General features: G+C 49.1%; 1 protein-coding gene across 2 annotated transcripts in view; it reads left to right on the top strand.

The window, feature by feature from the left end:
- Positions 1–13,472, top strand: part of DUS2 (dihydrouridine synthase 2) — a 571,780-nt gene that overhangs the window by 139,049 nt on the left and 419,259 nt on the right. For both annotated transcript variants that reach the window (XM_085639553.1, XM_085639554.1), the window contains exon 4: positions 1,517–1,608. In XM_085639553.1, coding sequence (XP_085495679.1) covers positions 1,517–1,608 — 92 coding nt within the window. The remainder of the gene's footprint in view (positions 1–1,516; positions 1,609–13,472) is intronic.

The following is a 13,472-nucleotide window of genomic DNA, read 5'->3' as shown; positions in this document are numbered from 1 at the left end:
ACACTGAGTGCTTCAGATAATACGGGGGCAGATTTCCCTGAAAAGACGTCTTTTACAAAAAAAGTGCCTCTGGTGAGAAATATAATCCAAGCCAAAAAGGGGAACCACACAAACCAGACCTTGCGAAGTTGCGACACACAATTCTGCAAACAAACAATGCAGTGAAATCATTGAAGGAGAGAAGACACCACCATGACATACACCACCCACCTAAAAATCACGGCAGGCACACAAACGCACACCACGGGCTGAGACACCCCGCCCCTTCCAGGCACACCGCTCCACTCCCTTCCCGTGTCGTACAGCTCCCAGAGAAACGGCACATTGTCTTAAAATCTGATTTTATCATTTGTCTCCTGATTTTAACACCACCATCGTGAACTTTTAAGTCAATGGTGGGTGAATGCGCTTATGGAAATCCCACCCCCACCAACGCTTTTTGGGAACAGAAAACAGGCTATCTGTGGCGCGCACTGATTTTTGCATTTCAGCATTGAATGGAACGCATTTTACGTTTCCAAAAATAGCTTGTGCTTCGAACGGCCAACCCTTGGGATTTTGGGCAGTCATTTCTCATAAATTCTTTCACAGCCATGTAGGCGGTACCCATGTTGGTGACGTACCACCGTGACAAGTTGCAAAGCGAAAAAAGGCCGCTTATAAGAAAATTGATTATTGCCTAACAGTACAAATGCCAAAAGGCAGGCAAAGACGAAAGACTGGGTCAATCTAACTGGGTTATTATTACATTTACGGCCAAAGATGAGAGAAGGGAGAAAGAAGAAAAGGGGTGAAAAGGGTTTAAGCAAGAGAAGTTGCGAGGAAGAGAAGTTGAGAGAAAGAAAGAGGGGACAAGAAAGAAGATGACAAGAAGATGTGCACGCGGGGACTGCCTTTACTGGCGGCGCAAAAAAAAGTCCCTGGAGTATTACGCTGCCAGTAGAGCATTCAATCCCTGCGTGCACATCTTCTGTCTCCTCTGTCTCCCCACGTACGCTCTTTGGAATCCGTATCGATTCCAAACGGCCCTCGTCATGGCGAGCGCAGCGCATGTGCGCTGCTAACGCCAGACGAGACCTAAAAAGGGGTGTACTATGACACAAACTTCTCATCCCCTCAATTCCCTTTTACAGGTATTTTTAGAATCATACATCTGTAAGACAGCAGTATGAATACATAATTCTCATGAAAGAAATCTTTACATCCTACAAGAAAGTCATATATTTGACATTACTTATTAAACAAGACTTTGGTTAAAAAAAGAAATATTACATTTGTGCATGAATCGACCACATCTACTGCCGAAGGAAGTCCAAGCTGGACATTATGGACAGTCTCTCTTTCCTCCTTGTTCTACAGGCGAATTTAACTGATATGTTAAATGCTACCTAGAGAGGAATTGTATGGGTGACCGTGCTCTTTACTTCAAATGCTTTGTTGGTGCAAAGAAAGGTGTGGCGGTACTCTGAAAGTGCAGTTTACATTCTCTTTATCTCTACTTCTTTCCTCCAAACAGAGGCGCTTGAAACAGTTGACTTCATTGCTCCCGATGATAGAGTTATCTTTAGGACGTGTGAGAAAGAAAAGAAACATGTCGTCTTTCAAATGGTAAGCAGTGGATCCTTCAAAGACATTTTGTGGTACGAAAGCTGTTGATATTAAGAGTTGTGTCCCTGAAATACTGTAATCCGTGTTATCAGAGGTCCATGCAAAGCTCAAACTGGTTTTACTTATCAGATTCTCCCATTCGCTAGCATTGTTGTGAATGAGAACGCATCTGCTGATTTTATCCTCCTCTGAAAAAAAGTGCTTGTAATTTAATTCTTATGAACCTCAGTACTCGCTCCTTTTCTTACCTTCTGCCACTGTCCACTCAGTTTGCCACATTTGAAGGCCTGCACTCTAGTCTTCTCAAAGGATCCTTGTCCAGCTTAAGGCACTGTCAGCTAACCCGTCCCTTCACACACGATCTCTCCAGGTTCTCCTAATACTTTCCATCCAGGACCTTCACAGTACTTACCACTCATCAATTGTTGTCCCAATGAAAGATAAGTGCTTGCACTGTAGCGTAGGCTCTCGGTCTCACTTAGCAAGATAGTGTGATTTGTTACATTTACTACCCATCTACACAAAGTACCTAGCTCTCCAGCTTTGGCAGACCGAAAAAAACAAACTACCTGGAGGCATTTTGACCATGCCAGAAATATAGTCAATGTACCCTCTACTGTCTAGAACCTGTTTTTCCTATTTCAGTTTATCTTGGAAACCCTTTTTATTTTATTTTTCTTCCCAACTGGCAGCGTTGGTTTTGCTTTCTGTCATACTCAACACCGACACCCACTCCACTTCATAATTCACACTGGTGCCAAAATGCCCTCCTTACTTTCTAATCTCCTTTCTCCCCATAATAATTAAGTTTCTGAATTGGCTTGCCCAACTTTGCCCCTGCGAAGGCTGGGAAGTCATCCAGAGTGCCAGAAGGGACGGTGCATAATCCAAAAAAATGAGGAAAAGTGTGAGCTGGACAACCAATTGCTCCCATTCTCTTCCATCACTGGGGCCACGTCATATTTTCAGGGCACAGAGATGGGGCTCTTAAACATATACCTCCCGTGCAAAAATTAGCAAGCACACCAGAAATATAAAACTACAATAACCACCACGGACATAGACAAAAAGTTCACAAAACACAGTACAAAGTGAATGTTGATCTCAGATAAACGCTAAAGAACCACACACCATAAAGCTATACACCGCATCAACACAATAGATTTTATAACATACCTTCCGCACACGTGGCACAAATTTCCTTCTTCTATACGAACTGCAACAACACACTCCTACTTCCAATGCACACACTCTAAAAACACCTAATCTGCACCCACGTAAAGCAACAACGCATAGTCCTCACCCTCACAGGGCAACAAATCCAAGCACTAGTATTATCTTCCCAACCTACCTCAGCATTACTAAACATAACTAAAAAGCACAGTTATATTGCAATTCTGATTAAGAATTAAAATTGATACGCCACTTAAATTCTCAAGTTACATTCAGGACCGCATTCCATAACTCGGACAACAGCCATAAAATCTGTTATTCGCACCCCAAATGCAATGGTCATTACCTCACCCTTGATGTAAGAGATGCATTTACAAATATAATAAACTTACAGATGCGATAACATATCACATTACCATTAACACTAGGAATGAGACGACTATGAATGTAATGTTATTTATTACTTCAACAATGTGTAGCTATTTATTGATTTAAATAGTGTGAGGTCATAAGCAGTGCATTTGGTAGCATCCCTCCACTGCGTATGGCCGAAGGCCTTGCGACGCAGGACCATGGCCGCACAGCTTGGGCTGTGGCCAGGTTCTATGCCCAGCCCTTTACTGGCGGCCACCCCCTGCTGTGTGCTTTCGAAGGCTGTGCGCAGTGGGTGTTGGATACAGGTACTTGCCTGCCACCAGGCCCTGCACCCAACAAGATGGGCGGCCAGCCCCTGCTTCACTACGCCTTTGGCTGTGCATAGCCACAGAGCTTCGCTTTTGATCATGCCCTGTGCCCAACCGGCCCTGAGCAAACGTGCGGGCCTAAGTTAATAGAGACAAGTTCTTTAATTGATTTTTGTTGGTGGGTCTCAAAAGAACTTTTTTGAGAGCTGGGGCATGTTCTTTTAATGTATTATGGGCAATTGTTTACTTATGGAACTTCCTCAAATGTTCTCTCATTTTCTCTCACTAATTCTTTTGTTCCGTTCACCACCACATATGTGGACTTTGCACTCTATAGAGTAGTGCATGAAAACTTTGTGGTGTGATTTTTTGTTTTCCTGTTTTTCCCTGTTTAGAACCTCTCCGGCAACACTTGACAGGGTTTTAGTTTTCAAAAGAGTAGTTTCCTCTTGTCTTTCTGCTCAGTTTTTGGTCACTTAGCTTGGAGGTGACAGGTGTGAATATCGCTTTTTCTTGCCGACAGGTTGGGTAAAGAACTCTCACCCATTTACATGCTTCTCCTTCTCTCCACATACTCCTAGCTGCTGGATTTCATCTGTTTCCTCCTGTGGAGTACCAGTGGATAGTCAAGGAAGCTCTCCTTGTCCAGATTTTGCCATGGTTGAGTCAAATATTCAATGAATAGCAGCATTACCTGATCATGTGGTGGATATGTTTCTCCTTTTGCCAAGGGATAGGCAGTTTTTTTACATGAAGGAAGGGTACCTGTTCTTACAACATATGAAAAGCTCAGAATTCCATTTTCAAATGTGAACAGGTCTCAGATTAGACAGGCCATTTACAGACTATAAAGGAAGACCTGCCCTTGTTGCTGGGTCTGCTGAATTGCAATATAGGCTTCGGAGTCGAAACAATAAAAAACAGCTGAGTTCAGTATCAACGAACCCCAAAAAGTGAATGTGGTGCCCGCTCACATGCAAGTGAGACATGTTATCTAAGGAAAAAGAGTATCTGAAAGAAACACGTTAGTTATTGATTCCTTACCTTAGAATTACCCCCAGGCGTCAGACTGGATGCAGAAAGTTTTTTCGTCAGCAGTACCTCTGTATGTCGGAAGGTGGCGTTGGTCGGCTCCATGTCCGTAGTCGGTGTCGTGGTCGCAGGGATGATGTCGCGACATCTATGTAGACGCCGCCCTCGCGTGCTGATGTCAGTTATTTCTTTTATCGCGCCAGCCAGTGCAGATCCGGGAAGAGTGGTACCTCAGTAATTTTTTGACTACGTTTTTCTCGACTTATGTCGACGTCTTGTTTCGAGTCTCCGACTCCGAACAGGTGCACAAGGGATGCCTGGTTTTAAGGCCTGCGGTTCCTGTACCCGATTGTCGGTGACGGATCTGCACCGCATGTGCCCCTTTTTGCCTGGAGCGCGACCACGACCCCAGGACTGTCAGTTGTTGACGCCAAAGGCTTTGCGGGAGTAGTCCCGAAAGCTGCTTGATTGACGGCAGACGGCTCCGCACCGTTCAAGGTCCCGGTCGAGAGGGTGGTCGTGGGACCGCTAAGCCTTGAATAACAATTTGGGGCGACATACGCCCCAATCCAAAGGCACAGCACTCTGGTCCTCGAATCCTCAGTTAATGTTGAAACCAATTAATCATATTCTATTACATGTAATCACTTGCTTGCACAATTTTTTCTCTTAACTCCCGTTTAATCCACAGGCGCAGTATCATGCCAATTTTCCAGATTTCTAATGCCATTGATGTGCCCATCCTGGCCTCTTTGCAATAACACGTACTGACGCATTTTATTCATCCAAAGGCAGCTTTTATTAAAATACCCAATGCATTTCGGGCTACTGGGGCCCTTCGTCAGGGGTCACTACAAGTAATAATAAACACACATATTAATTGCACAATCATTTTCTGACACACAAAGTTCTACTTATATTAATTAAACTAAATACGAATAACTTAACCCAAGCTGATCACTCCCTGCTTACTGTGCTAACTCTGTCCATACACTGAAACTTGCGTTCCCCGACTTATATTGCTAAGCCTCTGGCAACATTCAGACTAATCCTTTCAGTTCTAAATTTAAAGACCGCCACATTATTCTACCATTGGCTACACTTGGAAAACTTCTTTGTTAAACACACAACCCTCTGCCTGATTCTTTCGTACTTATTACCTCCCCAGTTTTTTTAAATTTACAACTAGTACTGCTCTAATGTTCTCTCTCTTTCTACTCACTCGCACTCCTTGCACATAAATATCTGTAAACATTTAAAGTTCACCCTATGGTGCGCACCTTTAACCTCCCACTTTGTTCTAAACATGACGGATAGCCAAATTTCAAAACACCAAATGCAATCCGTGAACTCAATGTTTAAAAAGCCTGCCACATTTAAACAACTCTGCAACACGTACCTGCCGTAAATCAACCCTCTTCATCTTTCTTTTCAAAAGGAATTGTTAACGTTGTTGTTCACCCTTCGTATTTAAACTGGCTGTGATGTTGTAATCCCTCCCATATTCAACGCAAATTGAATGATACCACCTGCAGCAGATTTCTCTCTTCACAACGCCCCACCCTCCTGACCTTGGCACTACAACTCCCACAATTCAACAATAGGAACGAAAAAAACATTGCTATACCGATGTTATATAAACACAAAACATTTTGATGTGATCATGCAAGGGCTCACAAAAATATATCAAATGCTCTTTAAAATCTGCTATTCATGTTGCGCAATAGAGTAAACGTTGCTAAGCCACCATCAGACCGGCTTGAAGTCATCAAAGTCTTTGCACTTGGGATCAGGTAAGTTGAAGCATAAGAAGAAGTCGAAGAAGTATCGTCGCTCTTCGCCTTCTCCTCTTCGGTCGGCCGACTCGACGAGGCGCACGGGTGGTGAGCCTGAAGGGTCGACTCTGAGCTTTCCTCCCTTTCTGGGACCCGGAGCGACCCCTGCCCAGCTTCATATGTTCTACAAGGCAATGCATGCCATCTTTGGGGGGACCGGCGCGCCTTCTGGCCCTGCGGACTCGGTTGGGGGGCCTGGGTCTTCGCGGCTGGCAGCTCCAGCCCCCGCTCCGCAGGCCCCCCTTGGATCCAGGCCTGGATCCGGATCGGCGCCGGTTGACCTTATTACACATCCACTGGCGCCGCTTCCAACGGCACCACTACCGTGCCTGACGCCGGTCGTCCTCCTGGCCGGCATCAACCCCAGCCTCCTTCTCGATGTGGACGCGGCGACGACGGACGCCGGATCCGGTGCCGGGTGGGGTTTTCATGCCCCTGTTCACTCCCGGGGTCCCCTTCCAACAACAGTGGCACACAGAGGATGATCATGAGGAGGACTGGGAGGGGTCAGGTGACCCTTTAACTGACCAGCTAGCATCTGAACAGGACTGGAGAGAGGAACTGGGGGATGCCAGTGGTCTTGACACTTCACCTGACCTTGGCATGTTGTCTCCTCCTACCGTGGCTACGGAGGGAGCGTCATACGTTGTGGTGTTGAGTAGGGTGGCTGAGGCTCTCAACCTCGAGCTTCCTACGGTGGTGGTCAGGACTAATCTCCTGACCGAGGTGCTTCAACCGGCGGCAAGCTCCGGGCGACCCCACTTTCCTCTCCCAACATCCCACCCCGGAGGGCTTGGTGGTCCAAGTCTCCACTTCCCTACCACTCCACCTGAAAGGGAATCCAAGAAGCTGGACCATCTTGGGAAGAACATTTTCTCTTCCGCCAGTTTAGGACTGCAGTCTGTAAACACTGCATGTCTCTTGGCCCGTTATTCGCACTCCGTGTGGGATACGGTGGCACAAGTGCTGCCTCAGTGTCCGGAGGAGGCCCGGCCAGTACTCTCCCAGGCTGTTGCCGCCAGGAGAGATGCAGCAAAGTTTACTATCCGTTGTGGGCTGAATACCGCTCACTCTCTGGGCAGGACCATTCAACACCGGTAGCGCTCCGTCACTATGCATGGATGAGGTCTACTGGCTTTTCGGGTGTTGTCCAGAACACCTTGATGGATATGCCCTTTGATGGCCGTTGCCTTTTTGGCAACAAATCAGACAACGCCCTAGAGCGCTTCAAGGACTTACGGACTACGGCCAAGTCCTTGGGCCTCTCCTCCCGTCTGGCACAGTCTGCTTTTTGCCCCTTTCGTGGCTACCCTACGTCCCACCCAGAGCCACAGGCCGCAGCAAGGTACCCAACCTTTGTGTGGCCGGGGACGTGGGAACCAGCGTTGTGGTTCAGGGGGTCAGCGGGCAGGCCAGTCCACCAACCCCCCCCCCTCTGCAGCAGCCTCCATACCCTCCTAGTCCCACCTTTCAGGCCCATCAAACGGCAGTGGGCGGCAGGATTCGCCATCACCTCCCCCACTGGTGCACCATCATTTTGGACAGTTGGGTTTTGCAGATAGTCTGAAGGGGCTACTCCCTCCCCTTCGAGACTACCCCTCCAGCCATGCCACTTCGTTACCACCGCATGTCGGAGGATCATCTGGCCCTTCTCCAGCAGGAAGTTATGGCTCTCTTGGCGAAGGGGGGCCATCGAGCGCGTTCCTGTCCCAGAAGTAGGTTGTGGTTGTTACTCCCACTACTTTCTGGTTCCCAAGAAGGACAAGGGCCCGCGTCCTATCTTGGACCTCAGGGACGTCAATCGCTTCCTCCAGAAGGAGAAGTTCAAGATGTTGACACTTGCTCAGGTCTTGTCCGCCCTCGACCCGCAAGACTCGATGGTGGCGTTGGACTTGCAGGACGCTTATTTTCACATCCCCGTCCTGCCGGCCCACCGGTGTCTGCAGTTCACGGTAGGCCACAAGCACTTTTAGTTTACTGTCCTCCCCTTTGGCCTTACCCCGCCCCTCGGGTGTTCACGAAAGTGATTGCGGTGGTCGCAACTCATCTGCGCAAATCAGGGGTTTCAGTCTTCCCCCTATCTCGACCACTGGCTGTTGAAGGCGTGCTCGCCCCAGGCAGTCGTTTCCCACGTCCAGACTACGGCCGACCTCCTGCATCAGCTGGGGTTCTCCATCAATGTGCCGAAGTTGCACTTGATTCCCTCTCAGAAGCTCCTCTTCATCGGAGTTCTGTACACTACGCAGTTTCGGGTCTATCCTCCCGAACAGCGAGTAGGGGACATTCGAGCTATGATTCCGATCTTTCAGCCCTTGTCCCGGGTTCCGGTCAGAATGACCCTGAGGTTGCTGGGCCTCATGGCTTCCTGCATTCTGCTGATCAATCATGCCAGGTGGCATATGCAGGCTCTGCAGTGGGACCTAAAGTTCCAGTGGGCGCAGCATCAGGGGAATCTGTCCAATTACGTCCAGATCTCGGAGGGCACTGCTCAACAACTGCAGTGGTGGCTCACGAACCAGGATTGGGTCCGTGGCAGGTCCCTCTCCCTTCCCCAACCAGAACACACAGTGGTGACGGATGCCTCCCTTCTGGGATGGGGCGGCCACATGGGAGAGGCGGAGATCAGAGGCCTCTGGTCTCCGGCGGAGTCCGAGCTTCACATCAACCTTCTGGAGCTCCGGGCGATTCGTCTTGCACTGAAGGCATTCCTTCCCTCTGTCTGGGGAAGAGTAGTGCAGGTGTTCATGGACAACATCACCACCATGTGGTACTGCAACAAACAGGGCAGGGTGGGGTCGTGGACAGGAGGCCCTCCGCCTCTGGACATGGCTGGAACATCAGGGCATTTCCTTGGCGGTTCAACACCTGGCAGGTTCTCTGAACGCTAGGACGGATGAACTCAGCCACCGGTGCATAATGAATCACGAATGCCGTCTTCACTTGGTGGTGGTGCAAGGTCTCTTTCAACAGTGGGGAGAGCCTTGGTTAGATCTATTCGCCACCGAAGCTAACGCGGAATGTCATCAATTTTGGGCGTTGGAATTTCCAAGGCGGCACTCGGTCGGTGCCGCTTTTCGTCGCGAGTGGAGTTGCGGTCTGTTGTACGCCTTTCCGCCTATACTACTTCTGCCCAGAGTGCTGAAGAAGATCAGGCGCGACTGGGCCCAAGTCATTCTTGTGGCTCCGGATTGGGCACGAAGAGTCTGGTATCCCTAGCTGCTCAACATGGGCATCGATTCTCCGATCAGACTGCCTCTTCAGGAGGATCTTCTGTCGCAGCAGCAGGGGACGGTCCTCCACCCGAACCTGTCCAGTCTCCACCTTCTTGCGTGGAGATTTAGCGGCGACAGTTGACGTCTTTCGACCTGCCTCCCAAAGTCTGTGATGTAATCTTGGCAGCCAGGCATCCCTCTCTCTGAAGTACTCTTGTTCCTTCTCTCTTTAGCCCAGCAGGGCTCTACTCTGGGCACTACCAAGGGCTACCTTTCAGCCATCTCTGCCTTCCTTAGGCTGCCAGATCAGCCTTCTCTTTTCAAGTCCCCGGCAGTTAACCATTTCTTGAAAGGCTTAACGCATCTCTTTCCTCCAATTCCGTTCGTTATGACTCAGTGGGACTTGAATCTTGTACTGACTTACTTAATGTGCGCTCCCTTTGAGCCGCTTCATAACTGTCCTTTACGTCTCTTAACCTTTAAGACTGCTTTCCTGGTAGCCATCACTTATGCTAGAAGGGTGAGTGAGTTCCAGGCTCTTTCCTCAAAACCCACTTTCTTGTCTGTTCATCTGGGCAAGGTGGTTCTCCGGCCCGTCCGTCTTTTCTTCCTAAGGTGGTCACTTCCTTCCACATCGGGCGGACTATTACTTTGCTCACCTTCTTTCCACCTCCGCATCATTCAAAAGATGAGGAGAGGCTCCACCGTCTGGACCCAAAACGTGCGCTCTCCTTCTATCTGGATCGCACAAAGCAGTTCCAGGTGGATAATCAACTTTTTCTTGGCTACGTAGGTGCAAAGAAGCGTCGGGCCGTACACAAACGCACCATTTCTCGATGAGTCATGCTGTGTATTAAGGTATGTTACTCTCTGGCTAAAAAGGAGCCTCCGGTCGGGCTACGCGCCCATTCCACCAGGGCGACGGCAGCCACCACTGCCTTAGGAAGGGGAGTCCCTCTAAATGACATCTGTCAGGCAGCCACATGAGTATCACTGCACACGTTTACGAAACACTACTGTCTGGATAGCCAAGTCGGCAGAGACAGCTTCTTTGGCCGTTCTGTTCTCCAGGACTTTCTGGTGTGATCTTGGTTCGCAGACCCACCTCGGGGTTGGTATTGCTGGGGTATCTATTCTAAGGTAAGAAATCTATAACTAACGTGTTTCTTTCAGAAGCACAAGCTACTTACCTTCGGTAACGATATATCTGTAAGAAACATTAGTTAGTGATAGATTCCTTACCGCCCCACCCATCCTACCTGTTTTGCAAACTGATTTCTAGGGTTAGGGACATCCTTTCAGGGCACTAGTTTTGTGCACCAATGGTCAGTGTCTTGCATGGCTCTGTGTTTCTGTCGCGAAAAGTCGTGTACAAAACTAACATCGGCGCGCGAGGGTGACGTCTAAGTAGCTGCTGCGACGTCATCCCGGTGACCACGACGACGGACGCGGAGCCGACCAATGCCACCTTCTGACGTGCAGAGGTACTGCTGACGAAAAAACATTCCGGATCCAGTCTGACGCCTGTGGGTTATTCTAAGGTAAGGAATCTATAACTAACTAATGTTTCTTACAGATATATAGTTACTGAAGGTAAGTAGCTTGTGCTTTTCTTCTTTTTTTAAATTGTATGCAGCACCTAAATATTTCAGTCAAATGTAGACTATTTTTCGAGGCCATAGACTGTGCACACCCAAAATGACACTTGCATTCCATGACCTTGGCAAATACTTGGTGGACCACAACAGAAACACCCTCCCGCCTCCACCCCCTCCACCACCAAGTCAACGGTCTAGGTCCTGAGACCACAGACTGCTGATGGTAACTCAACATTTGCTCTTATATTCTGCCCTCTTCTTATTCAGGCAGCGGGCTCAGTACATTCAAAATGGCACTCATAGTTTGTGGTGTTGGTGTCAGGGCCCTGGATTATGAATCTCCTGGACCTGTGTTGAGTCCTCTTCCTTAGTTTGTGGGCTTAGTGCTGAGACCTCAGACTTCTGACTCTTTTTTTATGGGAGGAAAGAGTGTCCCTCCTGTCAGGTTCCGCAGTCCCTTCACAGGGTTCTTGAACCCTGCAACACAGTCAGTTTTTTTCTTACGTATGGGTGTGACCTTCTGGGGGTCCTCCCACTTGTGAGAAGTTGGCCTGATGTATGATGTCACTAGTTCTAGTGTACACCTTATATCAGTCCAAATACCCTTATGGTGATTGGTTGTAAAGTCAACCTTATAGACCAGCTATCCTAGTGGTAGCATGGACAAGAGCAGTCTTAGGCTAAACTCTGAATGGCATGTGAAGCCAGCTGTGATACCATATATAATCCCTTGAATACCAAATGAAAGGACACCACAACAGATATATATATAAAATAAAGTGTATTTATTCTAGTCAAACCCTCAGCACTCTTTATGAGATTAGAGGTAAGTACAACACAGTCTTATTTAAGCATACATTAAGTCACACAGGTAAGTAATACAGTTAGGCCCTAGGGGCCACGCAAACCATATACTAAGTAAGTGGTATAAGGACCACTGTCACGGAAATAGAATAGGCCTAGGGGATCGCTGGGGCTACACTACACTAGCGTTAGTTAGGAAGTGGGAGGCCCACGGGATTCGTGTGCAGAGTGGAAACACTTACGCGTAATGCGTAAAAGTCACTAGCAATAGTACAGTTTAGAAAACGATAGATTTAGGACACTTCCGGAGTAGCTAGGAAGTTGAGACGGGAAAACTAGACACTAGGATAGTCACTATCCTGATGAGCACCGGAGTACCCAAGTTACCTAGCCCACAGGCTGTGGGTGCATAGGGGTGAAGATGCGTCGGTTTTCGTCGTCGACTCCTATGGATGCCTGAAGAAAGATGCTGACAGGCAGTCAGTGAAGAGTGTCCGGTGGATCCCAAGGCTGGGATCAAGAAGAGAGGAGACCTGCAAGCAGAAGGGACAGAGTCAAGGTCACTAGCCAGTGACCACGTGGAACCAGGAAGGAACCAGGCGATGTCGTGAAGATTGCAGGTGAAGGTGAAGCTTGTCGCTGCAGCCAGGAGGACCAGGAAGCGTCGAGGACGACCAGGACCAGGAGGCGAGCTGTCCCACGAAGGCTCTTGCTGTCGGCGGCGTCGAAGTTGGACTAGGACTCACCAAGCCTTGGCAAGCGGAACCCACGAAGAACGGAGGACTTGCTTCTGGTGCAGACCAGGAAGGTCTGGGGTGCTTCTTCTTTGCAGAGAAGCGGGAGCCAGTCTAGAGGAGCCAAACCAGCGCAGAAGATTTCAGGGTGCGCCGTCACAAAGGCCACTAGCCAGCGGGCGAGCAACCGGACAGCCGCGGCAAGCAGGAAAATGCAGAAGGGCCCCAAGCAGGACTCGTGGAGTGTGGGGGGCTGATCTTCGGTGCAGATGGTGCTTGGGGTTGGAGCTTCTCAATCCCCGGTGCACAACTTCGAGGGTGCCTCAGAAGCTGCGCTTTAAGTTACTAGCCACTTTTCCCAGGTAGCCGGTCCCACGTCGCTCGTCGCCTCCACGGATCTCAGCTTTGCTGTGGATGTGGATCAGGGTCGGAGAAGTCTGGAAGTCAAGGCTCTGGTCGGGCTCTGCAGTCGGTTCCTCGTAGAACGTGGGCAAAGCAAAGGGTAGTCTCTTGATGGTGCCTGTTTGCACAGGGTAGCCACTCCTTGGCCACAAGGGAGATTCTTCAGTCTTCTTCTTTCGTCGAATGTCGAAGGTCCAGAGTTTCTGTTCAAGTTGCAGGTTCAGGATAATCTAAAGTCTTGAGGCCCAACTCCCACTCTTATACTAATCTGGGGGGCTGGGATACCTGCTAGGTCACGCCTTATGGGTGGGACCTGGGAGGGGGTGGTTACACCCACTTCCCTTTGTCCAGTTTCGCGCCAGAGCTGGGGCTGGAGTGCCCCAGCGCCGGT

Source organism: Triturus cristatus, chromosome 12 (assembly GCF_964204655.1).
Source record: "Triturus cristatus chromosome 12, aTriCri1.1, whole genome shotgun sequence".
Classification (NCBI taxonomy): Eukaryota; Metazoa; Chordata; class Amphibia; order Caudata; family Salamandridae; genus Triturus; species Triturus cristatus.
Note: the sequence above shows the minus strand (reverse complement) of the source record. Positions and strands in the feature narration are given on the sequence as shown.